At 40.1% G+C, this 27,885-nt stretch overlaps 2 protein-coding genes across 5 annotated transcripts; one reads left to right on the forward strand and one right to left on the reverse strand.

Moving 5' to 3' along the window:
- Positions 1-176: 176 nt before the first annotated feature.
- Positions 177-7,621, forward strand: AP3M2 (adaptor related protein complex 3 subunit mu 2). Its single transcript, XM_062597064.1, has 8 exons — positions 177-547; positions 2,548-2,719; positions 3,205-3,342; positions 3,885-3,970; positions 4,497-4,630; positions 5,461-5,668; positions 6,552-6,696; positions 7,109-7,621. Exons 1-8 carry the CDS (start codon positions 275-277, stop codon positions 7,207-7,209), a joined length of 1,257 nt encoding a protein of 418 aa, XP_062453048.1. The 5' UTR covers positions 177-274; the 3' UTR covers positions 7,210-7,621.
- On the reverse strand, positions 1,948-27,438 carry PLAT (plasminogen activator, tissue type). 4 transcript variants are annotated; one of them, XM_062597061.1, is made up of 15 exons: positions 27,327-27,438; positions 21,149-21,252; positions 19,895-19,934; positions 19,330-19,467; positions 18,829-18,942; positions 18,322-18,496; positions 17,692-17,783; positions 17,258-17,432; positions 16,811-16,896; positions 16,222-16,417; positions 15,591-15,727; positions 15,360-15,500; positions 13,788-13,936; positions 12,750-12,939; positions 1,948-4,089 (listed from the first exon to the last, which is right to left on the reverse strand). In XM_062597061.1, the coding sequence occupies exons 2-14, from the start codon at positions 21,230-21,232 to the stop codon at positions 12,781-12,783; spliced, it is 1,686 nt and encodes a 561-aa protein (XP_062453045.1). In that variant the 5' UTR covers positions 21,233-21,252; positions 27,327-27,438; the 3' UTR covers positions 1,948-4,089; positions 12,750-12,780. The 4 variants fall into 4 exon arrangements, with proteins under 4 accessions (XP_062453045.1, XP_062453046.1, XP_062453044.1 ...); XM_062597062.1 differs by lacking the exon at positions 1,948-4,089 and adding an exon at positions 4,984-5,225; XM_062597060.1 differs by lacking the exon at positions 1,948-4,089 and having other exon boundaries at positions 12,468-12,939.
- Positions 27,439-27,885: the final 447 nt, after the last annotated feature.

Here is a 27,885-nt window from a genome sequence, read left to right on the forward strand (position 1 = left end):
CGTTCGGCTGCGTCATCAGCAGCGCGCCTTTCCTCGGCCAATCGGAAGCCTCTGTTAGTGGGTCACCCAATCGGAATGCTCGCTGCCAACGCCCGCCCCGAGAGGGCTCGGACAGTTTTTCCGCGCTGCCAATAGGTGAGCTGTGGGGTGGGGCTTGCAGCGGGCGGGGCGGAGCAAGGCAGGGAGCGGTGCAGGCGCTGGGTTTGGCTTGGTTTCCACCGCCATCATCATCATCATCATCATCATCATCATCATCATCATCATCATCATCATCATGATCCATAGCCTGTTCCTGATCAACGCTTCGGGGGACATCTTCCTCGAAAAGCACTGGAAGAGCGTTGTCAGCCGCTCCGTCTGCGACTACTTCTTCGAGGCGCAGGAGAGGGCCTCAGAGGCGGAGAACGTGCCGCCGGTGATCCCCACGCCGCACCACTACCTCCTCAGCGTCTACCGCCACAAGATCTTCTTCGTGGCTGTCATCCAGAGCGAGGTGCCGCCCCTCTTCGTCATCGAGTTCCTGCACCGCGTCGTCGACACCTTTCAGGTGTGGCCGCAGGCCCCGCGGCGCCCCGCTGCGGCTGAGGGGCGAGTGCGCTGAGGCGGCCCTGGAAAGGGAGAGGCCCGGGGGGCTGCAGCGCGGGGTGGGGGGATCGGGCTTCTGCGAAGGAGGATCGGCAAAAGGGCAACCTTTCACGTTACTGGCATTTAGTTTCCTCTTTTTTTTTCCCAACTCTTACTCTGATCCTGCACGAGAAAAGATCTAGAGTGGGTCCTGAGGAAACGATGGATTCAGGATAAGATTGTGCTTGCAGGAGCTTTCAGCAACCAAGACTTTGATTTGTTTCTCAGCCTTGTCTCTTCAGGGCTTGTGAACTAAGACTAAGACCAAGCTAGATTTGTTCTCTCCAGGAGTGCAGGATTTGTAGTCATGTGCTTTAGTTAGTGATGATTTATCTTTGTGTTTACATCTTGTGGTATTTCTTGCAAGCATACTTTTTTTTTTCCCCTAGAGAAGTGAGTTACAAGAGTTGTTTCAGAGCAACCACAGTCCCCTCTGTGTCATATTGACACGATTGTATGCCCATTTGGGGAAGCAGTGAAGACTGTTTTTTGTCTGCCGTTGACATGGTTATGTAGTCTGGATGCAAAGTGTCTTGTGACCAACAGCCTACCATAATATAGGAAATACGGAATTTTGGTCAAACAAGAATATCTTGTGAGCTTTACTTCCATGTGCTAGTCAGGCACATGAGTGTAGATTCTGAGTTATGTGCATGGAGTTCAGGGAGTGAATTAGCTCCTTTCACTTACTGCCAGAGCCCATATCCAAGGACTTTGTGATTTCTAATGTTTGTCTTTCTGTTGGTGAGACTCATTCATTTCTTTAGGTTATGTAAGACTAGATCTGATGCCCTGCTGAGCTCTTTGGACTGAACTTCTTGAGTTGAAAAGTAATTTTGTTGGAATTTTGAAAAAGACTTGTCCTAGTTGTATACCCGTACCATCACTCAGCTTACAAATTGTTTTGGTGTATTTCCTCTGCAAATTTTAATACTGTTTATTATTGTTATAGAGTAGGAGAAGAAAAAGTAGGGCAAAGCTGGGGAATAAGCTTATCTGTGGGTCTTTTATGACTCACTTTCTAGGATTCTAATTCATACACATCTGGGATTAAGAGGTAGGGTGTTCTGTTATGCAGAGAGAATTATTTTTCATGCTTTTCGGAAGATTGGACTTCTGCTCTTTGTCCAAGGCTTCTTAGGATGTGTAAGCAGTCTGACATACACTAAATGGTATCAGAACAAAGAAACATGGACTGTATGTTAGAGGGACTTTAGAAATATTATCCTAAAAAACAAACATAGACTTAAGCAGAATATGCAAAAAGTTTGATGCAGTTCTTTCCCTATATTCTACAGCAAAATAACTCTAATTCTGTAAATATTTTTAAAAATTATTTATTGTGTTATGCCTACATGTACATTTGCATTGTAACAAAACTAATTGGAAGGCTTTGATCAGGAGATACTGAATTCCTTAAACAGCAGTGCTGCATGGTTAAGATATTGAAAGTACTGTAGACAAAGACTATGACAGATACAGAAGACTGTATTTAGTACTGGATTCTAATGAAATGCATCACCATATACAAGTCAGAGTAATGGGTGAAGGAAATATGCTTTTTGTATACATACTGCTGCTTAATCAGTTGCAATTAGCACTTTGTAAGTGCTAATTTTAAAAAGTCTCTTCTCTGTAAGAGAGAGTCTTTCTATAGAGAGAGAAGAAGAGCATGTTGTGATGCACTAATATGCCAGCTTGCTGGGGCAGTGGTGGAAGTATGCTTAGAACTGTGCACATCTGTTGGAGTGCTTAGTCTGTCCAATGGGCTTCTGTAGATATATGGAGTTTCAGTGTTGTTTCACTTCATCTGGAAGGAGACTTGGTTTATTCCTGTGGAGCATAACACTGAGCTAAATCATCAGTAAGACTCTCTTATCTTCAGCTTCTAGAAGTTGTTGAGTAATTATTTCTTTTACACAGGATTATTTTGGTGTCTGTTCAGAGGTGATGATCAAGGACAATGTTGTGGTGGTTTATGAGGTGCTGGAGGAAATGCTGGACAATGGTTTTCCATTGGCAACGGAATCTAATATTCTCAAGGAGCTGATAAAACCTCCCACTATCCTGCGAACAGTTGTCAACACCATCACAGGTACAGGGAAACAAAAAACAGATAAGCTGGAGCAGTATTCGTGCAAAAATATATTTGGATATGGGTCGAAAAGAGAATCTGTGTTGTCTGATAGCCTCTGAACTCCGACACTGCTATATCTTGGGAGGTCTGTGATAGTGCTTTGCTCTAGACTTATCCTAGTTCCAGTACCATTTGTATCCTTTTAACAAAAAGAACAGAATACACAGACTGCATTTCTAGTTAGAGCTACAATGCAACTTCCTAGATGAGTGGGGTTTTGTTTTTGTTTGCTTGTTCTGTTTAAATAACTCTATTCTGTGCTTCACTGGAATGTGTTCCAAAGTCAGATGTAGGAGAGATGGAATTTAGACGATGAGTCGTAACTGCTCTTCTGAAAAGGAGATTCTCAGAAATTGATTACAGCTTAGTTGGATGAGGCCAGGTATGACTTCTGGAGCATTTGCTGACATCTGTGGGTTTTCTGATCAACTTTTCTTTTCCAGGAAGCACAAATGTGGGTGACCAGCTCCCCACAGGACAGCTATCAGTGGTGCCTTGGAGACGTACTGGTGTGAAATATACCAACAATGAGGCATATTTTGATGTGATTGAGGAGATAGATGCAATCATTGACAAATCAGGTATGGAAGTTGCCTCTGTCTAAGACTAGAGTAGCATGTCCTGATAGTGCTTGAAGAGAGAAGGTTTGCCAGAGTTGCTCTTTCCTCAAATGTGGGAAGTTCTGTTCCTATTCTTACTCTGAAGTCTTGCCAACCTGTAGGTTCTATTTGGTCAAATGTGTTAGTGAAGCATCAAGAAATTGACTTTGTCCTTTTCCTTTGACCATCCTTAAGATATTGTATGCAATTCTATATTGGAAAATAGAAGGTGAGTGGCAATTGTGCCTTCTGGGGCTATTCTCTTAGATTCAGTGCTTCTTAGTTTTGTTATAGTTGGGAGCCATTGTCGCTGGTAATCAAAATGGATGTTGCTGATGACAGTGGTTATTTATATGCATCTTCTCTAGAAGCAGTTGAGAGTGAAAAAAGTATTGAGCAGCAAACTTAATGAGCGATGACATTTCATAAAGGTGTTAGATTCCCTCCCTTCCCGCTTCGTATCTTTTTCATGTCATGATGAGTTTTGTTCTGATTCATATAACCTCCTATGTTTATTTTTGCAGGTTCCACAGTTACTGCTGAAATCCAAGGGGTGATTGATGCTTGTGTCAAGCTGACTGGGATGCCAGACCTTACCCTCTCCTTTATGGTAAAGCTCAAGAAAGGGGCATTGTATGCTGTGTCTTTACTCAACTGTCTTTAACAGCTTTTCCCAATTCTGCTACTAGGATCTTCCTCACACTGGGATGTATTCCAATAGGTCAGAACCTGGATATAGCAAAGAAAGGAAGAAAGAACTAACAATGGAAGCTCATAGTGAACTTCAGCAACTTTGAGTCCGAGAGTTATTTTTGGATGCTTTGTTAAAAGTACTGTTCATGTGTTGTGATAAATTTGATATATAAAGTGATGCTTTAGGCAGATATGCTAAAGGACCATCTTTTCATTATTATTCGTCAGTGTAATTATTTGACATGAATGAATTTGTTAAAATATGATAGAGTATTTTGAGTACAGCTATTGCACAGATGTGACAGCATTAAATAGCTTATTTGAATGTAGGCACCCTCAAGTAGATAGAGGGTGTTGAATGGTATGCAATTCATGGACGGATGGCTGAGGAGAAGGGATTATTTTAATCCCTTCTTCAATTTTGTGACTTCTTCTGATTGCAGAACCCCCGATTGTTGGATGATGTCAGTTTTCACCCATGTGTGCGTTTTAAGCGCTGGGAGTCAGAGCGAATACTCTCCTTCATTCCACCTGATGGAAATTTTCGCTTACTCTCCTACCATGTCAGTGCTCAGAAGTAAGTCGTGAATTTAGTGCTGCAAATTCTATAATTTGGATCTGCTTGACTGTGAAAAGAAAGAATTGCTAGTAAAGATTTGGTTTGCTTTGCCAAATGAAGATGTGCATGATAACTTTCACTTTTTCTTTTAAAAAATTTTGTTTCCTCCTTGTTTGGAGCAGTGATTCTGTAATTTTTCCCATCAATTTGAAAACCAATAGCAGATGAACACATTAAGCCAGGGGTGAATTAGACAGTAGGGAGTTACCAACCTAATAATTTTCTGTGCTTACAAGATTTTTTTAAAGGTAAAAGAAGGTAATTCTGTAAACTATTTTTTTAATGCCTCTTTTAATGGAGCTATAACTTTTTGCCAATTGTTTGCACTTTTCTAAGGAAGCAGGCTACCCAGTAGTAGTTTGGATTATAGATACTAAAGCATTTTGATAGACTTTGTCAGTTGTTTCTCAAGTAGATGAAAAGGAGTATTTTAAAAAAAGAAAAAGTCTAGTTGAAAGCATATACTTTCTAGAGCTGCTTGCCAGTTTGGTTGTGACGTGCAAGAAGATTCTCCATCTCCAGTCTCCTGCTCTACTGCAAGTCCTCAGCCTTCCTATGATGGGAAGTAGAAAGTTAAGATATGGAAACCTTGCTAAAAAGATGTAATTAACACTTGAGATCAGCATTCTGTCTCTGTTCTGTGATTCAGCAAATAAAGTCAGCCTAGGTTACCTTTTTTCTTTTATGGAGATTGTGCACAGTTTTCAGTGTGGAATGTGGCAAGGACTGCATCAGGAAAAGTGAAAATGTAGGGAGGGATTGAAAAGGACTCTTTTCTTTTATTCTAGTCTTGTGGCAATTCCTGTCTACGTTAAACACAATATCAGCTTCCGTGATGGCAGCTCATTGGGACGCTTTGAGATCACTGTGGGACCGAAGCAGACTATGGGGAAGATGATAGAGGGAGTGATGGTCGCTAGCCAGATGCCAAAAGGTGTCTTAAACATGAGCCTCACACCATCACAGGGAACACATATCTTTGATCCAGTTACAAAGGTGAGAGGAAAGAGGAAAATGAGATTTTTTTTCTTAAAAAAAAAACCTTTCAGCAGTATGAGGTTGAGCCGTTCATGCTTACCTCCTTTCTCTGAACTTTGAGCCTTTAGTGGCAATATCTTTTCTTGGGGTCGGAACTTCCTATATCTCTAAATTTGAGAGATTTGCATACTGGAAGTTGTCTCAAGCTCAACAGCTTATTGTAGGTGTGGTTGCTTTGTGAGCACAGAAGTTACAAGGACTGCTGTTGTGTGATGCAACATTCATCTAGTGGATGCTTTACAGATTTCTGCATATCTAGTTATGATGTCTAGCATTGCATGTTAGATTTTCTTCTTTGCAGGCAATGAAGATTTGGGTTTGTTAGTGGGTTTTGGTTTATTTTTCCCTGAGTTCACTTTTTTGATGTTTGGTTTTTTTGATTGGTTGGGGTTTTTTGTTTTTTGTCTTTTTTTTCAATTGCAAATTGCAACCATCAGATAATGTATCCACAGTAGAGCCTCAAGTTATACTGCTCCAGCTCCTTGGAAAGGAGGATGTTCTGCATTGTTTATCATTGTTACTCATAGGAAATGGAGCCTGTAGCCCAAATAGTGAGAATGTTCTTTGTGATAGGTTTTGGGGGAGTTTCATGGAAAGAGAGAGAAAGAACATAGGAGTCTGAGGCAGCTGCTCCTTAAGCCTGTACTGTGTCTGAAGCAGAAGACTCCACACTTGACTGAGAGAAAGAAAGGGTGCTATGTATCCAATATGGAGGGGAAGATACTGAGACAAAGACTTTTTGCTTAGAGGAATGTTAAAAGCTGTCACTGGAAAGCCACTTCTCTCTAGAGAGTGTTACTATGTTTCTGTATTTCACTGCTGCATTTTTTGTTCCTTGAAGTTACTCTCGTGGGATGTTGGGAAAATAAACCCCCAGAAGCTGCCAAGCTTGAAAGGGACAATGAGCCTACAAGCTGGGGCATCCAAACCAGATGAGAATCCTACCATTAACTTGCAGTTTAAAATTCAGCAGCTGGCTATATCTGGTAAGTGATTATTAGGTGAAGAAGGTGAATGTTTTGTGCTATGTCCATGTGCTGATTAAGCAGGTAGCTGACAGCTCTGCATGCCCTCTGAAGTACATTCCATCTGAAACGTGTTCATCAAGTAAAAGAACCATATTCAGATTTGTTGTTCTCTCTGTTGCTTTGTTAAACAGCCTGCCCATTCTCTCTTGAATTTCTTGCTTACAGCCCTATAAAGAATTTTTAGGGTAGGGACATGTTAGTAAAGAATGCTGCTGACAACTTGCATTTGCCAGCTTCTATTTCATGCTTGCTAAAACTTCCCCTATGCCTTTTATGCCTCTAGTGTGGTTTTCTGTTGCTTTTATTCTGAAGCCCTGTCAGCTTTGTCTGTGGCAGCACTCAGTCTCACTCTGTCTTTGTTTGCCTTTAGGACTGAAAGTGAATCGCCTGGACATGTATGGGGAGAAGTACAAGCCCTTCAAGGGGATAAAATACATGACTAAGGCTGGCAAGTTCCAAGTCCGAACCTAGAGGAGCATGATAGTGAGGAAGAGCACTTTCCTGTTTCTCCTGTCCCTAGCTGTTGGATGCAGCCTCTCCCCACCATCACACATTTAGGGTTGCTCCCTTACCTGTACTAGCATTTGCTGGAGAGCCAGTGCTTGGGGTGCTGGGGAGCAGGGAAAAGCAGGGCTGACCTGAAACCATCTCATCCCTAACTGCATCTGAAGTATGCAGAGCAATAGCAGATGGGAGAGGTATGCAGGTCCCTTGGGATTAGTGAGTCAGCTATGTAAGCCTGTATCACCTTCACCTTGCTGTCTTAAAGGAAATTCTAGGGATTTACTCCATTTATATCTCCTGTTCCGTATGTTTTGGTTGACTTTTATCCCATTGTAGATGACACAAAGTTGAATTTTGATAAAGCTCAACTCCAGTCTAATGGTGTAGCATCTGCTCTTCTGCCTCAGTGGGTGTTTGGAGAGCTATAGTTATTGCAGGCAGAGAGGTCAACTGGCCATTCTCTGCCTCAAAGAGCCTGAAGAAGTGGAAAGGTAGATTCCCGGAACAGGAAGTTGAGTCTGAGTTTTTGTGTGGTGCCATGGCGGGAGAAAGGGAAGAAATGAATGGAGATTTCAGAAACTGTCTTCATCATTAAGTAACTTGAATTAAGTATATCTGGGAATAGACTGGAAATTCATCAAAATCTTAGTATAGTAGCTTATGAAGAGCTGGCAGAAGCACAGATTGTCTTGTAACTGATGGGGGATGATCTCTGAATGCAACTCTACCTCTCTTATTTTTTGCTTGCTATTTGGAGGTAGGGTTTCTCATAGCTTTTTTGAGGGGTCAGGGAAGAGCCAGAGGCTGCATAGGAGCATCTGTGGAATCATAGCGTTATGATGGAAACTGAAGCTGAGACAGCTGAATGAAGCAGATGATCACAATCACAGTAACTTGTCAGCACCTCTTTTTGCCTCTGCCTGCCTATTAGGAATGAAGATGATACTGCTGTTCCTCTGCTCACTGATATCTTTATACAAGATAATTGTGTCCTGGTACCTACGTGGTGTTTTTGGCTGTCCTACCTCATTCCAGTTCCTATCTCAGTCAGCTGCTGTGCAGGTGAATTCTAGCCTACATTGTTTTTTGTTTTTTGTTTTTTTTTTTGGTTTGTTTTTGTTTTTCCTCTGGGCCATCTCTTCTGTAGAGGATGCTGCTGCATCTGACCGTCTTGGTCTGTACATCTCTCTGTACAGCATAAATATGAAATGAAAGGTGTATGCACTGTTCTGTATTGTCTGTAATGTGCTCTTTGGCCACTAGATGCCAATGTGTTTATTTCTGTGGTAGCAAAACCTGTCCATAACTGCTGTGCATGGGATTACAGCATCTATGAGGTGGCTGTGGAGTCCAGCATGTGTAGTCTGTGCTTGCGAACAGAACAACATGAAGGATAATACATATTCTGATTTGTGTGTGACAGATATTTGTAGCGAATGAGTGGCATCTCATTTCTGTAATTGAAGGTTCCAGTGCAACTGACGAATGCCACTGCAGGTGGCCTTAGTGCTGAGCATATTCAGTGCAAATATAACTGTTGACCAGGGCATCAATAAAATTCATTTTTTATCTGTAATTTGTGTCATTTCAGTGATTTGTGTGGGGTTTACAAGATGCACAGTGGGTATTCAAGGATAAATGTAAATCATGCCAACTGAACCTTGAATAGTGGGTGCCTTAAGGAGATGAACATGGTTATACAAATGAAATTATCCCCAAGCTTACAATTTCAAATCTGGAAAAACTAAAATTGTTTTCTTGAAATAATTTTTAATGTTCCCAGTAGCAATAGGGAACTCTTCCTAGAATTTCTGTAAAACTATGTTTTTAGAAATTTAGATGAACTGTTTTTGTTTATTAGGTAGGGTTTTTAGTAGTAGACTGAAGGCTGTGCTTTAATTATGAAGACACAGAAACACCTCCTTACTTTCCTGTTCTTCAGTTACTGATACCGTCCTTTGGCTCTCTAGCTTTGTTTTTAAAATAACTTTTTTTTCCTGCAGAGGTGGTTCATATTACTCAAAACTTTTAAGGGCTTTTTATGTGCATAAGGATGTCTGGCCCTTATGACAGGCTCTCTAAATGTCAACCTTAAATGGCTGCAATTTCCCATAGATGAAAGATGAAACAGGACAGAAGGGAAGAGTAGGGGGCAACTTCAGTGAGAACCTGGTAGAACTTGATTTAAGGAATTTTGGAGGTGCAGCTGGGTTCTTTAATTGCAATAAATGCAAATACTGACATGCAGGTTCCAAAAGAGTTTGGATGTGGCCTTATCAGTTATCTGCAAAGTGAGAAGAGAGCTGATAGGTGAGGCTGGCAAAAGGCAGTCATTACTGCTGTAGACCCGGTCCCAAAATAGTGTCTCTGTGCTGTGCTAGAAGAGGACAAGTAGGGAAAAAATAGGATGAGAAGAGGAAAAACTGGTGTTGTAGAAACAGATTCAAGGATTTTCATTGGAGGGGCAGGGTAGGGAGAAATGTAGCAAGTAAATAAGCCAGATGAATGGGTAGTACTTTCAAGACTAGTTAAATATGCTAAAGCTAGATGCCAGCAACTTTTAAGAAGTGAAACACAAGAAGTTAAAGTAACTCTGAAGAGCATGAATTCTTGTTATTGAACTGGGACTTGGTAAATCTCCTAGATTAGGAATCTATTACAAAACAGGAGATAAGGAGGTATTTGGGAAAATTTAGAGTAGATTCTGGCCCATACTTAAGTCAATCATAGAGAAGATGTCACAGCAGACAGACTAGGATACAGGCTGTGCGGAGATGGGAGCTAAGGCTTGTATATTTGCTATTATTTGCTGTCACCCTGGGTATTTCATGTCACGGTATTTTCAAATAGGTAATTTGTAGAACAAGGAGCCGGTAATGGCTATGTGCAAAACATTTATATTGAGTCCCATGTTCTCTGTAATACCGTCTCTATAGAATACATTTTTTCTAAAAGAGCATGTAGCATGTGTGGTTCAGTTAAATTTTATTGCTGACCATTAAATAGCATCCAGCTAAAATAACTTGTCTTTAATGGACTGTCTGAATTTTGGAACAAAAGTTGCATTCATGAGGGTATCTATTACTTTTTGAAAAAATCTTCTGTATTTTACAGGTGCAGTTATTTGATAGGCTTGCGAGTGCCAGGATAGTGAGGTACAGCAATGTTTGAAAGTGGGTTTAGAGGAGAGGTAAGCTGTCATTTTCTTAAGATCAGTACTTAATAAAAAGCAATTAAAAAAAAGAGAAAAACTACAACTTGTTTATAAATGTTTTCTCCCCTTCTTCTGGCTAGGCTACAGGGCTCATTGCTGAAGCTTAGGTGACTTATACTGAGGTTTATTTGAGGACATTGTGGATGACCTCTGAGGCCCATTTGCAAGTTGGCAGATAGAAAGACATAGACTGCTTCCTAGAAGATTTAAAGTTGACATTTACAGTACCCATTTGAGGAAGTGATGAGGAGCCTTACCAAATTCCTTTCCATATTTTCTTTCTGGATAAGCTTCTCTGTTTGATTAAAGGCTGTGCTAGCAGATCATCAGAGAGCTTCTTAAAACTGAGAGAGTAAACACTGTATGTATTGATACTGAGTTTCCCAAACAGACAGACCAGCTTTCCAGCTAAGATGACTGATTGATACCAAGGCTAAATTCCTTTTGTAGCCTTAGTGTCAGCTTTTCCCTTTGTAAAATGTTGGTCACACTTGCTTTTTTTCACTTTATAAAATAACTGGACAAGAGAGAATCTTTTATTAAGAGGCCTAACTCTTAGTGGATGTGTAAATACCAGTTAGCATTGCATGGCAATTGCAGTGCAAGTAAGCATTGTTTGCTCAATGTTAGTTATTGAGATTCTGGTTAATGGTGTCTTTATTATGCTTGTCCTGTTTCCTGATAAAGAATAAATTCAGCTGTGTATAGTTTGTCTTGATCTTTAGTTGTGCATGTAAATCTAGCAGGCCTGAGACTGCTGTCATTACACTGGTCCTTTGTTCTGCTCTACTGTACTAAAGAGAGCCTTTGCTTTATCATGTGACATGATAAAGCATGGAAATGTAATAGTCAAAACTGTGTTGACCTTTTGCAGATACAGCCACTATTGTGAGTTTTTCCTATTCTATATTTAAATATTTAGTTCTTGTCAGGAGGAAAAGCACCTAGAAGAATAGAATATTCTAACAGGCATGCCATTCTGCATTTGCTGAGAGAGCTTAAGCTCTGTTAATTAACTCTGTTAATGAATCAGTTCCAAACCAAAAAAGCAAGTGTGTATTAATATGGAAATTGGCAGTCCAGGCATACGGCTTTGCTGTTCCTCAAGTCAAGTTGAAACCACTGTAAACCATTGTAGAGTGGCATAAGGACGAGCTTAATCCAGATTGGAATGTCTTGCAGATTTACAGCCAAATAAGAAATAGCATTTTTATTAACCAATCCATTGCTGTATTAGGAAAATCACAGATCTAAAGTTAGTAAGTGAATGTAGATTTTGATGTTTTGGCGGGCGAATTCAGACTTGTCAGTTATTCTTGCATTGGTAGATATTTTACTATTAAACAAGTAAAATAAACCAACAAGCATAGAAATCTTAAAATATCTACATAGTATAAAATCATCTTTCAGAACTGTGTAGATAAATATATAAAAACTTTTCTACAGAAGTGGCCTTGCACTATGTTTGTGAAATGGACATCAGACAAATGTATTCTTTTTGCTCTGTGAGACCCCAGTAGAAACAGCCCAAGCTAGAACAAATCCAGACAAAGTAAAGGCTCAAACTCAGGACACTGTTGAAGGGTTCTCCTCACTGCAGATAACTGTGTTTGGGGTAAGAAAAGGTATGTCTTCCCATTGCATATTTCTTAATCTGTTCATGTTGCATATGAGACACTCTCTAGTCCCTTGTCCAAAGGGAGAAAGATTTCTGTCCTCTGCCTTAAATGCTAGGAAAAAATGGCCTTTCTGTCCAAGGAGATAGGGTGGGGAAGGGTTTTGCGGGAATGAATTCCTTTGTGAAATATGTGCATTTCTGCCCTAGGGCCATGTTCTTGAAGACCTATGCCTGTGCATAGTCAGAAGTGTTTCTGAGCACACTTCACAGTGTTCAAGTTTTGTTTCTTCTGCTTTAGAGAAGGAAAAAAGATTTCAAGAAATTAAATGTGTCCACTATGCCTTCAGATCACGCACATTCCCAAAACAACATAGCTGCTCATTGGATGCATGGTATTCTCTCTTGGTTTATTCTCTTAGGCCAAAACATATTTTTAATTGTACCATGTGGTTTGATGACAGGAAAAGGCTTGTGGGGTAGGAGTGATAGGATAGGATGGGAGATTTACATTCTGCTAACTGGTAATGAGGAAAGGAAAGTAATTTGAGTGTGCACCCAGCACACACACTGTGGTATTTTTTACTGCCTTTTTTACTGAAAGTCATAAGCATCTGGGCAAACAGGAGGCCCATCAGCAACCTTAGAGCTCACTGAAGGAATCTATGAGGGCATTACCATGAGACTTTGGAGAGCTTATTTTTCTTCCTCAGGGTTTCATGTTGTCCTGAATCCAGTCGAGGTAACGATTCACATTTGTATAAACGCCAGGTATGTCTTTACGGCCACAGCCTATTCCCCAGCTGATGATCCCAATTAGATACATCCGATCATCCTTCATACAGACTAGAGGCCCTCCAGAGTCACCCTACAGAGAAGCAGCAGGTTAGTAAGAATCTATTGTTTCCTTTTCTCACTGGCTCTAATGGTGCTCTAGATACCATCTACAGTGTCTAGATAAATACCTTATGTGGTATGCTCATGCATCAGAAGACACCATATTTCCAGTGTTGTTGATAACAGCACTTTTGCATTCCAGACAGAATCTATCGGTGTTCCCCTCCAATACCAGGGGAGAGAACCAAAACAATCAGTTTCTAACTTTGCCTGGTGCTTACTTATGAAATGTAGATGAGGCATTGTTGTTAGGAACAAAAAGAGAAATATTCTTGTTTAAACTCTAAAGGTCCAGTATGTTTTATACTGATGTGAGTAATAGGAAAGAATGATAATTAAAAAGCTGTTGAAACTGAAAAAAAATGGATCTTTGTTTTAGGTATTACAATAGAATGTGCGCCCTCCTATTTCTCATGTCACAGCTTGTTCAGTTCTTTGCTTTTCAATACAGCAGGACCCCCTTCCTCTTACAGAATCTCCTGTTGTATGTTTCATATGCTCACTAAGAGAAAATATTAGGAAATCCTGATGAGGTGGAGTTTCCTACTCAGGTTTGTGGTATTTCCTATATTTGAAAATTTCAGTCTGTATTGTCCTGGTTTGTTTTGGTTAAATGTGGCCCATTTTCCCAGCTATGAGGGGTGGAGAGAGGAAAAAAATTCAAAGAGAAACCATTGATGCTGTTCTGTTGAAAAAAAGTCTAATAGACCTTGCCCTGAGGCAGGGCTCCATTAAATTATTTTCTGAGGCTTTTTGCTTGATTAGCTTGGACTGTTAAGGCTAGAATTAGAAAGAAAAGAGGAATGGAATGGAAATTACCTTGCAGGCATCATCAAGGTGTCTTGTGTCTCCTGCACATAACATATTGTCTGTAACTGTCCGGTTGTCTAGATGCTGCGTTGTACACCGACTGGCTGGAAACAGTCTGACATGGCCTTCCTTCAAATGGTCTGAATAAAAGGGAGAAACTGGAAGAGAAATTAAAGTACACATATTTGAATTTTGCAGTTCAGTTTCAGTTTTTGTTTTCCTGTTGATGGTTTAGGGCAGAGAACACACAAGTAGCTGAGTGGGGATTGGGTCAGAGTAAGGGGAAAATTTCCTTTCCAAAAGGTCTTTTTAATCCTTGGAGGTTCTGCTTTGTTAGTTAAGAACAACTTTGAAATCTAGTTGAAAGAGAGCATTGCTTGTTTAAATTAGCTACACTATCCAAACTGCACAAGCTTAAATGCTTCAGAGGCTTTTGCAGGCTGTGAATTAAGGACTAGTGGGTTTCTCAGATGGAGAACGTTTCTTTGCACAGTTCGAGCAATTGAGCAATCTAAAGTCATAAGAAATGCCTCTGAAAAGTCATGAACTATATGAAAAGAGATCCTAGCTTTTAGTATTAGACTTGCTGTATCTAAGACAGATATTCTCTGTATACCAAAGTATCGTTGTACACAATACTGTGTAACTGGACAGGAATGCAATGTTGTTCTATGTTGGAATGGAATTTATTTTTTGGGGAGGGGAGCCTTTATTTTCTTGCGCAGCTGCACAAAGCTGAAAGTTGGCAGGATTTTTGTTTTTCTGACTGCTTTTGAATTATAATTGCAGCATCCTTCCCCTCTCAAGGAGTTTATCATGTGTTCACTGTAAGCAATGCTGAAAACTTGCTACTTTCAATACTTTAAAAACAATTTATGCTACATTTAGTGTTAATCTTCAAGTCTGTTTCAAAAACTTGAAAGGTGTTCAAATCATGATTAGGTCTGCATTTTACAATGAATGCTTCACAAAGTTCTTGCCTCAAAGAGTTTATAATTTAAAGAGAATTAAAAAAAAAAAAAAGTATAATGTGACAGTGCTTTCTTCGTTACATAGGTCAGCCTTTGTGTACTTTCAAACAGGTTTTGTTCCTATTTGTTGCTTGGCTTTTTTTAAAAAGCTAGCTCATTTTAAAACCAGCTAGCCTCTTTATATATAATTGGGATTGTTACTTCTTTAGCTTTTCTAATTACTGCACAGCTTATATATCTTTTAGACTAATGCAACAATCTGCAATTGTATAATGCAGTAAATCTTAACAGAAATGAATTCTCATCAGAATGACAAATTCTAAACATAGTACAGCAAAATATACCTCTTCCTTATCCATTACATCATCTGCAATCTTTCCACTATTGGAAGGTGTCAAGGAAGACTCTGCTAGCCCATGCAGCTGACAGAACTCAGATGAGTGAAATAAAGCAAAAATTGCTTTTGTGTATGTTCTGCTTGCACATACCTTTTGCAGTGCTGATTAAGGCCCACACAATAGTTAAAGGGTCACACATTTGGCAATGCTAGAAACATGAATTCTTGAAGGGCAGGGGGGCAAACTTCGGACACAGTGCATCTTCTACTTACATTCTTCATCTCTGCCATAACCAGAGATCTCACATTCAGTCCAGTCAGGCAGCTGCAGTTCTGGTGTCGGGAGGCAGGCAGCACGGACTGCATCTGTTTCAACAGCACATTCTTCTAAGTCAGATTTCAACTGCAGCAGAGCTGAAGAGAGGAAAGAAAAAACCCATGTGACTTAAAAACAAGCTTGAGTTACCATAATCTTTCTAGTCCTGAAGTCAGAAAAGTTCTTACCAATATCACTGTCATAGTTTTCTGAGTCAAATTTTGGATGCACAGTGTAGTTCTTCACTTGAAACTTTTGTTCATTCTCCTCAGGAGTTGCTCGAGAAGTCCTGCCCAGCACAATCTTCAGTTGACTTGTACTAAAGCTGAACAACAAAAAAAAACCTTTACTTTCTTCCAGTATTGAAAGGAGTGGATCCTTCCTTTGAAGGTGTACTGTTGGAACTTCCCCTTCCCTTATTTTAGCTCATTACCCCAACAGTTTGACCTTGAACGTCTTATTTGCCTTATCTAGGGGACTAATTGCTTACAGCAGTCATGACAGAGCTCCTCTATCAGACCCTTCCTGTTCTCATGTTTCAGACAGCTCTGCATTCTGTATTGACAGATTTGTGCTTTGTGCAGTTTGATATTCTGCTGAGGCATCTTAATGCCATACAGCTAGTTTGCTCAGTAAATGCTAATCTTTAATCACATTTACCTTTATTATCTTTTTCATTAGAGGATGACTTATTAAGCTAAATAGATTTTTTCAAGCCTCATCCTTCCAATAAGGTTGCACCGGATACTTTCATTCTCCAGATTTTTCTCATGATTTTCCTGTATCTCTTCAGTAGGCAGTACTGAATTTTCAACTCACCCTTCTTCAAAACAGTGAGCAGCTGACAAAACCCAGCAGGAGCTGATCAGAATTCCTCCACAGAGGAAGTGCTCTCCAGGTGCTCGACGATACCTCACAAAGATGGCAGCCTGCCATGGGTGAGCTGCAATGTCTGCATAGGAGCCACCTTTAATCCGGTATTGGCGTACTCTGCGCTGCCTTAAGCCACAGGTGGCTGTGGATGACAAACCCAGAAACAGGCTTTGTGTTCAGCGCCTCTTGCACTGCCTTTGGGTGAAGAGCCTGTCAATTATCAGTGCATGTTGAGGAAGCCTGGCATGAACTGTTTAGGATCTGACTCATTCCTATTTCCTAGGAGATTTGTGTTATGTTCAGAAAACCACAGCAAGGAAGCCCTGCCTTATCTCTCCATTCCAAATTCTGCAGTTGTCTTTGCTGGCTGAGGAAAAGGCACTTCTGCAAGAGCCAAACCACAGAATCCCTTTCTAACCCCTAGAAGCTTATTTCCAGTTCTTAGTTTGCTGTAAAAGGCTTAAGTTTAATACATGACGTGCAAAGCAGTAATGCCTCAAAGAAAGAGGAGAATCAGGAGTGCTAGGTTTCTTACAGCAAGTAGGCACATTGCAATACTCCCATGTGAGCTGGTTTCCTTTCAGTACATGGCACCAAGGCTTACTGTCATTGTCAGGATTCCTGCAGCACAAGAAAGAGAAAAGTTATCTGTATTATCAGTCTACAGGGAGTTTGGAAGAAGGAAATATCTAAATAAAGCATAGATTGAGACTAAATATACTATTCTTGATCTGCCTGGAGATAAAAAGGGCAGTAGCAGCATGTAGAATTTGTATCCATGGAATCTGATATTGGGGGGTGGGGAGAGAAAAAAAAACATAGATATTCATTCCACTTGCCTATTGGCAGTGAGATTCATTCCCAGCAGTACTGCGTTTCCTGTTCTTTGATAATTCATATAAAAGACCAGAGCCCTGCCTCAAGAAAACCTCAATGAAATGTACACATGTATTTTTAATTCATATTATAACTGCCTACATACCGGCAGAAATTGTGACTACCAAGGCCCAGCTGGTAAGCATCTCTTCTCCAAGCAGTATATAACTTGTTGGCAAGGATTCGAGAATTCCACCTCAAACAGGTAGCTCCAGAACTGGTAACACTGTGGCTGCCTCTGTAATCTGTGCCTCTTCCAGATTTACAGTTGATGTTCCCAACTTCAATAAGAAAGTTGCATGTTAACTGATAAACATAACTGTCAACTGTTCCTATTGTGATTTTTGTCAAGGCATCTATAGATCAGCTATCCTTATCTCAGTCTCTCTGTCATAAATATTAAAAGCTTGAACACTGTTTAATGTGAACAGTTATTTTAACATTTTCCATTGACAGAAATGGAAAAGTCCACAGAGAATCCATAAATAAGCAGTGAATCATGGGCACTCTAAAGTCCTTTCTGTGTCCCACTGCAAGTACCTTTTGAACAGGGAGGCACACTGCAGTGTTCCCAGGTGTACTTTCCCCCTTTGTAGATGTAGCACCAAGGTTTGGAGTCTTCATCTGGGTTTCTGGAAGAGTTATGACACTGTGCATTATTACAAAGCTATTGTTATTAGTCCCATGTGTGTCAGCTCATTCAATAACTTGATTCTGCTCTGCAATGGGAAGGTGGACTGAACCATCAGAATTAATTTCCATTCCAATTTTAAGAGTGAGGTACATGGAGATGAGGATGAGCCAGTAGCAGGAGTGGAGAGCATGTTTGTGCAGTTTAGTTCATATGCAGGAAGCAGTATATTTTAGAGCATGTTTTGAGGAGCATCTGGAGAAGCATGCCTAGTTGGGAGGAAACTGACTTTCACAGGGAATTTCAGGCACAGAGAAGGGTGATAATGAGGACTGGAGAAAGACTAAGGGGTGAGAGATGCATACATTTTGCATCTGTGAAACAGTCAGAAGTTCATATATGTCTACAGAAGTTGCAATTGCTGATACTTGCACTTGTGCACAGTGTTCTCTGCTTGGTATTAGCCTATGCTGTAAAAAGCCTTTTCTTTGATCCATGCTCTCAGAATGGGCTGCTTCCTGTAGCCCTAAGTCCCTCACCTGCAGTAGTTGTGATTGCCCAATCCCAGCTCAGCAGCATCCTCTCTTTGGCCACTGTACTTCCAATCCATCAATCCATTCATATTCCAATTTAAGCATTCAACCCCACTGTTTGTCGTGCTCCATGTACCCCTGTATGTTACTCCAGCATCTTGGTAGCACTTATCTTCAGTATCTGAAGGGAACAAAATGTAACTGTAAGGCCAGCATCCCAAACTCTGTTTCCCTCTCTCTGTTCTGTTCAAACTCAGCCCCTAGATGCCTTGTCAGATGGATTGTAAATATATAGAAAGGTCTTCAGCTCCAAAATTTAAAGTTTTAGCAGGAGACACTGAGACCAGTGTCCCTTTAACACATTCCTGGTAGAATTCGCTTCAGAATAAAAAAACAAAAGGCAGCTTAACAGAGAGCCCAGTATGCAGCAGCAGCTTCTGGGGATCTCTTCCTTCTACACTGTATAGCCAAACCCAGCAGCATTGTTCACAGTAATTGACCTAGTATAGTCACCTGTTTCACACTGCTTCCCAGAGAAGCCTTGGTGGCACTGGCAAATGAAGAGCTGTGGGGAGTAATATGCCTGTGAACATTGACCTCCATTGTAGCATTTATTTTTAGTGCAGGCTGTGGAATAAACATAAGCCAGGAAACATTGTTAGATTTCACAGTAGCAAGCAGCTGGCAACATATATCTATCTCTTCTCCTGACAGCTCTGTTTTATTTGCCCTGCCTATCTATATTGTCCTGTGTTTATAATCTTTTTTTTAATGTAATGCTTACATTGCTCCTTTGCTCTAATCTCTCTGCATACACTATTTTGAGCCTTCCTCAGCCCCTTGCCTGCTCCCACTTATTCCTGTCTGAGTCAGTATATTTTGGTCCTTCCATTTAAAGCCCAGGTTTTCAGCGTAATAACTCCTTCCCTGATAATGAAGGAGTTCTTCTTTAGGATGATTAGACAGACAGATTAGATGGACATTTCCTTTCTATTTTTCTTTCTTCATACTCACCTCTGACAGGCACAGTGTGGCAGCGACTGTGGCCACTGTCACATCTACAATATTCAATTCTGCTCCCTGAGAGTCTCAGCCAGGTCCTCCTGTGCTGGTAAATCTCTCTGGATGAGTGGTCTGTGCAAATGGCTGTAACTGGAGACAGGAAATACTCTTTTAGAGATTCCAGGAACAGAAATGGCTAAGCAAAGGAAGTCATCTCTCTTTCTAGTAGAGAAGTATCTATGATAGGGGAACATCTATCTAGATGGGCCACCTTTTTTCATTTTTCCTCCCCAGACCAGAACTGTCCCATCTGTCTCACTGCTGTGCTGCTGGATATACAGTTCTGTTATTCACCAGCCTCTTTGACCTTTGAATAAGAAGAAAAGGAAAACTTCATTCTGTGAATTGTGTAAGGTATTAATATTCTGATATTTTGTCTCCTATGTTTGCCATGCTCAGACCTCCCTACATAACCACAGCAAACAGCTTTCAGGCTTCATTCGCTCAGCATCATCTGCTTTCTCCCTCCTGTGTTCATAAAGCTGCAGGCAAAATGATTGTAGCCTGCCTAGCTTACCTCTAGATCTGGCTCCCCGTTTGAAACGCATGCGGAAGCCCTGCAAGTAAAGAAGGGACATTCTGTGAATAACTGCTCCCTTAAGAAAACTGAGAGAACAATTGTTTCCAAAAAGCCAGTCCTTTTGTTGAGGTCCTGCAAATCAGGGGACATCTGAGCAATCCCCTGCCCTCACTATCAGCCCGTAGAGTGAGAAGTGCTTCAGCATAGGTACAAAGAATTGTAAATCATTGAATTACTACAGATTACTTGGTTACTACTTGTCAGTTGAGCGACAAGAGTTTGACGATGTAGGTACACACATGATGCCTGAAGTGATTATGTGCTCCTGGGCCATTGCAACTGCCAACTAAAGCTTGTCAGCTTTCTGTTATTTGCAGGAGGTTTAAGCCAACAGGTTTAATTTCCCATTTACAAAGAGATAGAAATGAGCAAGCAGTTATCTTTGCTCAGCTGACAAGCAGCACCCCTGTGAGACTTTGTACCTTGATTACTTTTGATTTTTCTGAGCAAGTCTTAATAGTTAGTGATAGCAGAAGCTGAGCATGGACTGAATTATCTGTATGCAATGAAATGTGACCCTTTTATACAAGACTTTCCCTTGTTATCTACCGCATACTTAAATACTAAAATTGAGGTGAGAGGAAGAAGCAAAAAGGTAGAGCTATGCAGATCGTGCTGTAGCCAGTTAGATAAAATATTAGATTAAAATTTCGAGAAAACTTTAAGAAACCCAATTATAAATAAAATTTATCAAGCCACAAGAGAAAGAGCAACCTATAAAGAAAGAGGAAGGCTGCAGTAGCAAGTTTTTAAGAAAAAGACTAAGCATTTTAGAATTGTGCAGGATTTACTGAAGCTGTGCAATATGAGGCTTACAGTGAGGGGAAAATAGGAACCATAAATGAGCAGTTGTAAGTGACAATTAATCACTGAAGATGACAATAGTAGAAAATCGCAATGGAACTCTTTCTAACAGTGAGGAGTATCTGGATGAACAGATGCACCAGGAAAATTTGGGGAAGACTTGTTGCACAGTGAAATGAAAACTAGATAGGATCATATATTACTGGAACTAATCTTAGATGAGACATAGACTGCCTTGTAAGGCTTTTCTTCCTCTGATTTCCAGTGATATAACCAGATCCTCCTCCTGTCTGATACAAACAACTAGAGTCACTGATAAAAGTGCTGTAAAATCTAGGTAGAGTACTTAAGGGTGGAAAGAGTAGCATTGGTATATCGGCCTGTTACCTGGCATTGAACAGTGGTAAATGCTCCCAGCAGTAGGAGGAGACATGGGAGTTTCCATTCTTCCATTCTGTATGTTTTCCACATCACCTCCGGATCTCAAGAATCTGTACAGACAAAAGGAAAAAAGTGATATTGAACAAAAAAGGTGTTTTACAGCGTACAGAGTGGAGTTCCAGGTTGTAAGTTTAAATAAAGGTTTTGCAAGGTGAAGTTATTCTTTTTACAAGAGTTGGTTAAATCTACTTTCCATTCTACAATTCTTAGTTGTTCCATCTAGCAGTCCTGGTGTCCCTGAGCAGAGGGGAAACTGCCAGGTTGGACCCATATGTACCTCTACCTGATACATGTAGAAACCCTACAACCTAAAGGATGCTCTTCTGGGTCTAGGGTCTAGTCACTCATACAGTATTCCCATGAGAGCAGCACTGGCAAAAGGCAATTCCAAATCCATTTTTCCAAGGTTGCTGGAAGTCAGCGATATTGTGCCTAATATTAGAGAACTGGACTTGTCTAATGAAGGAGTGTAATGCTGATTGGAATGTGTAAATTGAGATTCATCTCATTGAGGCTCATGCAGAGAGCTAAGGGTCAGTCTATGATGACAGTGGTTTGAAAGGATTTGCATTTTATGCACAGATACTTCATTTGGGTAGGAGTGAGCTTGTCTCTCCTGTAGAGGGTCTCATTACATCTTGATGCATGCAAGAACAAGAAGGAGACTATGATGGGGACTATGCAGGGACAGCACTGCTGTGTATTTGTTCTTCAGTATTTCTTTATCCTTTCACTGTTTGCCCTGGCTGAGCTTTTAATTTCTGCTGTTGTCATATGCTTTTGCTGAGAACTGAGAGTATGATAGTTGACTATGAAGCTAGCTTTTGGTCTGGCACTGTCATTTATTCATTACAGTATTTCTTCTGTCACATCTCTGCAGTCACAACTACCTCTTAGTTCTTTTAATCCCTTCAGCAGCTTTACCCCTCAGACAAAGCCCTCTTCTATCCCATGTAAAGATTTTTTGTTTCCTCCAGACTCATTCACATATTGTGTCCCACAGCAAGTATTCTAGGGAGAGAGAGCCAACAATGATTTCTCCTGTGGGAGATCACCATCTGCTGTGAAGTGGCTGGTGTTAAGGATGAATCTAGATCTCTGCCTCCATTCATTGCATATACTTTGAAAATCTACTTCTCTCTTTCCTCATCACACCTTGATTTCCTATCTCATGAAGTTCCTGCTCTGATCTAACTTACCACAAATAGGTATAGGAAGGGCACTTAGGTACTGTGATCAGTCTGTATTTCTTTCTTCTGTAGCAAAATTCATTTCTGGCTGGCTTTGAATGGGCAATTTCTTGGCAGAAGCATGAGTTTAGATATCTGTAGCCACTGACTGCAGGGAGATGTGTACCATCTTGTACTCCAGTTTCCCTTCCCCCAGTTTTTCTCCTGACAATGGAGACAAACAAGTGGTTTCTTTCATGGGAGCAGAGAAGCTTTGTAGAAATGTGTACTGGTTTAGGGCAGTTGCTAGGTAGAGAAAAATTCTGAGCACGAGGGTGATTTCCTGACACAGCTTCAATCCTATGCAGATAAATAAGTTTATGGCTGAAATTGAGCAATACATTTTTTCCCCCTAGTTGGACCAAAACACATTTCTCTTCCTAATACCTGAAAAATGCATAAATATAAGAGACAAAGGACATGAAAGACCCTCTGAGGTGGTCTGCTGCCTATGAGGGCAGTGCACTTTGTTATGTGCTTCTGGCTCCTCTATTAATCCCTGTAGGAAAATTCCCTGAAAAAAATCTATTTTGTCCTTTCTTTTATCTTGATGACTGTATAATAATTGTAAAAGATCAAGAAAACAGATGCATGTAACAGAACTCCAGTAAAGCCTGACCTTAATAGTATGAGTTCAGTAGCTAGGTAAGTTCCAGTTTCTATTTAGAAATACTGCTAGATTTGAGAACTTAAAATTTATTGAGACATTAATGTGACTCTGCTAGTAGGGGGGAAAATGTTGTTTGTGACAAAATATAAATTGGTAAGATGGATGCAAATTATTATACAGTACCAAATGTATAGAAACTTAGTGCCTTAGGAACTTTATAGAAACATGGTGTAAAATAACAAGGAGCAGAGAATCTATGAAAATCTGTGAAGTAAAATTGTGAAATTTTACTCAATTTTCACATTTGAGTAAAAGATTTTAAGGACGAGTTATCTTTACTATCTAATCTGATTTTTTTTATAGCAAGATAAAGAACTTTGTCAGAGGTTTCTGATATAAGACCATGATTTTTCTCCTAAGAGTACTAGTTACTTCTATTTGCAGTAACAGTAGCTGTTTTTACAGTTGAACAAGACAATCAGTGTGAACTGATTATTAGCTTGATACTCTGTAGTAACCAAGACTCCTGCTGCAGTCAGTCTAGATGGCTGAGATGGTGAATAACTAGTGTGTGATGTAGGTGGGAACATCACTGTTTTCACCAGCTCCAGGACCAGAAGATGCATCTTCTCTCTTCTTTTAAAGGTATTATGGTTCCTATATACAGCAGGAGGTGGAGATGAGGCAGAGTAACAGGCAAGAAGGTCTCATTTCGGTTCAATTTCCAGTCTCTAGGATTGCTCTGCGATTCCAAATCTTTCATGTAGTGTTCAGGTGTTCTCTCCCACATTCTTGTCTTTTTACTATCTACATGATACAGTCCTTGAGCAAGTAAAAAGCTAACCCAAACCGTTATTTGAGAGCTACTACTTTCAGAAATTTAGAATTCAGGTCTATTTACGTAAAGGCAGAGAGGGCAGCTGGATAACAGCTTGGTAAACTGGAATGCAACAGATGAATTAGTCATAAGCTAGGATCCAAGGCTAGAAAAGTGAGAGAGAATTAATCTTTTTTTTTAAAAGGATTTGCTCAAAGAAAAAGCAAAAGATACAAATATTCCAGTCTCTGAAGTTGAAGTGGGAGTAGACCAGGATAGTTTAGGCTGCCATTTCTCATGTTTAGCTCACATAAAGGGAAGGCTAAACTGCAAGTCAGACTAAAAAGATTCACAGAAAGAACTTGTGAGATACTTAGTTCAAGTCTTATCTTTGGGCCACATCTTGATGGTGAAATCTGTATAATTCAGAGTGTCTCTGAGGGATGTGTGTAAGTATGCAGATTTAGTATTTGTCCCCATATATTTTCAAATCCCTTCTCACCTCTAAGGAATCATTTTGCATTGTATAGCAAGACACTTTTAAATGGTTAAAAAAAAAAGTTTTTTTCAATTAGGCATTGACTTGATAGGACTGTGCCAGCTGAATCTGAACTAAATCAGTGAAGTTCCTGAAGATATGTTGCAGGATCTGAACTGTTACTCAGAAGTCACTTGGTTGCTGCTGAAATCCCATGTTTTGTTATCCCTAATTCCTGCAGCCATTTCTCATTATAAAAGCTACAAAAGGACATGTTTTGAATTACACAGCTGCAAGGTTTTCAATTGTTGTTCGTTAGTACCATTGATCATTTTTGTTGCCATCTGTGAAGGAGGCTGGAATTTCTCACTGACAGTTTAAGAAATTAGATTCTGCTAGCTAAGACCTCATTATGGAAAGGTTCATTAAATGAAACTACTTATTTGAAAGGAACTGCTTTGTTAGAATTTCTCTCTGAGAAGTACCATAAAGAACTGTTGAGACTTCACTTCTGAGGTACACGTTAACAGACCCTGGAAATGAAATAAGTCAACATCAGTGAAATAATAATAATAATAATTATTATTATTAATATTATTTTGTAGGATAGAGTGGCAAATCCAGCCTACCTGGTATCTTGGAAGAAGTCCAAAATGACTGAAACCAACAGGAAACTATAGCTAGTTTTAACAGGAGAGGGGGAAAAATAATACCATCCCTCAAAAGAAAAAAGAAAAGGTCTTAGAGACTGATGTGAAAGGAGAAATGCCTATTTGAAAAGCACCTGAGTGACTTGGAATAAGAACTCAATGTTACAATCAAGTTTATCCCATACAGTCTGCGGCACAAGTGCGTTCTAATCTTATCCTGCATGTGCTTATACTGCAGAATGCTACAGCTTATATCTCTGCAGTTACCATGCATCAAATATTGCGTCCTTTTCTTCACTTGTTTTTTCTGCCCCAGTTCAGGCTATTTGATATTATGATGGTATTTCCACGCTCATCCTATGCCTGTTCATTCATTTGTGGCTGGTGTCTCACTATACATGGAAAGTTGGTAACATATGTTGACAGCTGTACCTTTTTAGTCTCATTTTTGGGAAAGGTAGAACCTATGCCAGTCAACTGGAATGTTACCAGTGATAAGACATATCAAACTGAAACCATATGGAAAATACTGTGTTTACAAGACTGCAAGCAGAAACCTGCTAGCGATACTCTTTCTTGCAGAGCTCTGCTAAACAGTCTGCACCTGCTGTTCTGATCCTTTGCTTCCTCTCTGATGGAGAAATAATCCAGTGAAAAGTCTGAGGCCTAGGTGTGTGATTTTGATGCTTTGATTCTACACTTTATTAGAACATAAAGGCATATGATAACTTGAATGTGTCATGGCTGTTAGACCTAATTCTTTGGGGATTCAAAAAGAATTAGAAGCTACTTGTTTTGTTTATAATTAGACTTTGAGCAAGCATGGGGGTAATAAGGAAATACTTTCCTTAAGAAGAGAAACAGGTAGAAAGAGGAAATGGAGCTGAGGAGCATGAATTTGGAGGTTTGGCTAAAATATGGAGTTTTAAAAGGGGATCAAGGTTTTTAAGGATGGAGTGAATTGCTTACAATGGATGCCTAGGTTTTTAGTGAGAGCTTTCTACTCTTAGAAGAACCCGTGCTATACAAATCTTTTTCCTCTTGACCTTTACATTAGCCAACATGCAATGGAGTAAGGTGAATAAATATACCGCAACCAACATGCTATAGCATTTTGCTGGAGATTTTTTATTCCATGCTAATCAAGCAGACCAGCAGCTCATGAGATGCCACACATGGTACAAGTATTGCGTTGTAGCATATAACTAGTACAGACATAGAATCAATCTGATAAGGAATGCTGCAGATGCATTTCCTCTGCTGAAGCATCATCAGCAGGAATACTTTAAATCTCACATTTTAACTATTAATGATTTTATTTTTGGTAACAGCCTTTCTCTGCAGCAAGGGTATCAGTGTTATCTTACAGATGTAGAAAAAGAACTTAAAGAAAAAAAAAAAAAGCATTTTACCAACATCACAAAAAGGTCATTGGTCAAACAGAGATTAAAAACAACTCTCCCCTAAATCCCTCCCCTGCAGTGTCCCAGATCTGTGCATTAGCGAATACTGCTTTGATTCTGAATCTACAGCCCTAATGGGTTTCTTTCTGATAAACCGCTATCTTGAGTTAGCTCAAATAAAAGGATTGCAGATCATTTCTGTCTTTTCCTGCCTTCTGGAGAAAGTGTTGCTTTCTCCAGAAGCCGTTTTCTAAACTGAGCAGATGAGTATTCAGACTTGTTACTGTTTCCCTTTTAAGTACGGCGATGGACAAATCTCTTCTTTTGGAGAAAAGAAATAAAGCAATAGTAATAGTCTGAAGTCTTTGAAGGCATTGGAGGAAACGACTATATCAAAGCCTGGCTTCCTTTTGGGAATCACTCTCAATATTTCCTGTGGTTTTGGCTGCATTTGAAAGGAGTGTTCAGGGAAATCTGAAGACAACCCGCCCTCCTCCTCTCTGTCCCTCCATTATCCTGGTTGGGAGTCTGGGGAGAAATGCATAATCTGATCTCACAGAGGATGATAAATAATGCTAGCACAGCTAGTACTCTGGGTCTCTCCTTACCATCACCACATCTGTTTATAGCCATTCTTTGATTTGAAGTTCTTTTGTCAGGTTTCCTCTGTGCAGGAGACTCCTCCCTGCTAACTGGTCAGAGCCCGAGGCTGTCAGCCCTTTCCCTGGAATGGCTTGCAAAGACTTTCTTGAAACAACTGAAAGCTAGCAACTTTAAATCTCCTCAAATGACAAAAGGCAATAGCTCAGTTAATTACCACTAAAGCACCAGGATAATTAATTATTAAATAATAATATTTTGTAGTATTTAACAATAACTCAATTGATGTTGAAAATGGGAAATACACATTTTGAAACAGGTGCAGAGTAGCACATACCTTTTCACTTTTCCTCTTCTGTATTCTGCTGATGATTTCCTTTACAAAGCAGTCTGGTTATGTGTTTTGTTTGTCTCAGCTCTGATGTCTCTGAACAGCTCCTTTCCTGCTTAAAACTCTACAGAAGTGGGTGGAGACTGAAGAGGGCGGTAGGGCACAACTTTTTTTTTATTTTTTTTCTTCCAAAAGAAAGATAGCCAGCAGGCTAGGGGGATGATCTGGGACAGCGTGTCTTGTATCTGTAGTATTGAGAACTGTGTGTGCAGGGAAGGAAGAAAGGTTGCTTGCTGAAGTAGTAGAGCATGATGGATTTTACAGGCAACTGGTTTTGTTCATTCTTCATTCCACAATTTTTCCACCTGTTTAACATCTTAAGGTTCAGGAAGAGAGAGACTAGTATGTATCCCTTATGAAGAACTGTTTCTTCATGCTTGCAGGAATGTGAGGGGAAAACTGTTCAAGCAGTGCCCCAGAGAATGCATGAATATTATTTCTAACATGACTAGAGGTCTGCAACTTGTAGCCGTTGTCCTAACCCTGAGGAGCTCCCATTTCAAGC

This window comes from Rhea pennata, chromosome 28 (assembly GCF_028389875.1).
Source record: "Rhea pennata isolate bPtePen1 chromosome 28, bPtePen1.pri, whole genome shotgun sequence".
In the NCBI taxonomy this organism is placed as follows: Eukaryota; Metazoa; Chordata; class Aves; order Rheiformes; family Rheidae; genus Rhea; species Rhea pennata.

What these genes read in the sequence shown, in the direction of transcription:
- AP3M2 (XM_062597064.1), top strand. Translation starts at nt 275, where the DNA reads ATGATCCATAGCCTGTTCCTGATCAACGCTTCGGGGGACATCTTCCTC. An exon ending in TGCAATCATTGACAAATCAG is followed by an intron (nt 3,343 to 3,884) that starts GTATGGAAGTTG and finishes TTATTTTTGCAG; the next exon opens with GTTCCACAGTTACTGCTGAA. An exon ending in TCTTTGATCCAGTTACAAAG is followed by an intron (nt 5,669 to 6,551) that starts GTGAGAGGAAAG and finishes TGTTCCTTGAAG; the next exon opens with TTACTCTCGTGGGATGTTGG.
- PLAT (XM_062597061.1), bottom strand. Translation starts at nt 21,232, where the DNA reads ATGTGGAAAACATACAGAATGGAAGAATGGAAACTCCCATGTCTCCTC. An exon ending in TGTGCCTCCCTGTTCAAAAG is followed by an intron (nt 17,433 to 17,691) that starts GTACTTGCAGTG and finishes TTCTTATTGAAG; the next exon opens with TTGGGAACATCAACTGTAAA. An exon ending in TTATGGCAGAGATGAAGAAT is followed by an intron (nt 13,937 to 15,359) that starts GTAAGTAGAAGA and finishes TTTCTCTTCCAG; the next exon opens with TTTCTCCCTTTTATTCAGAC.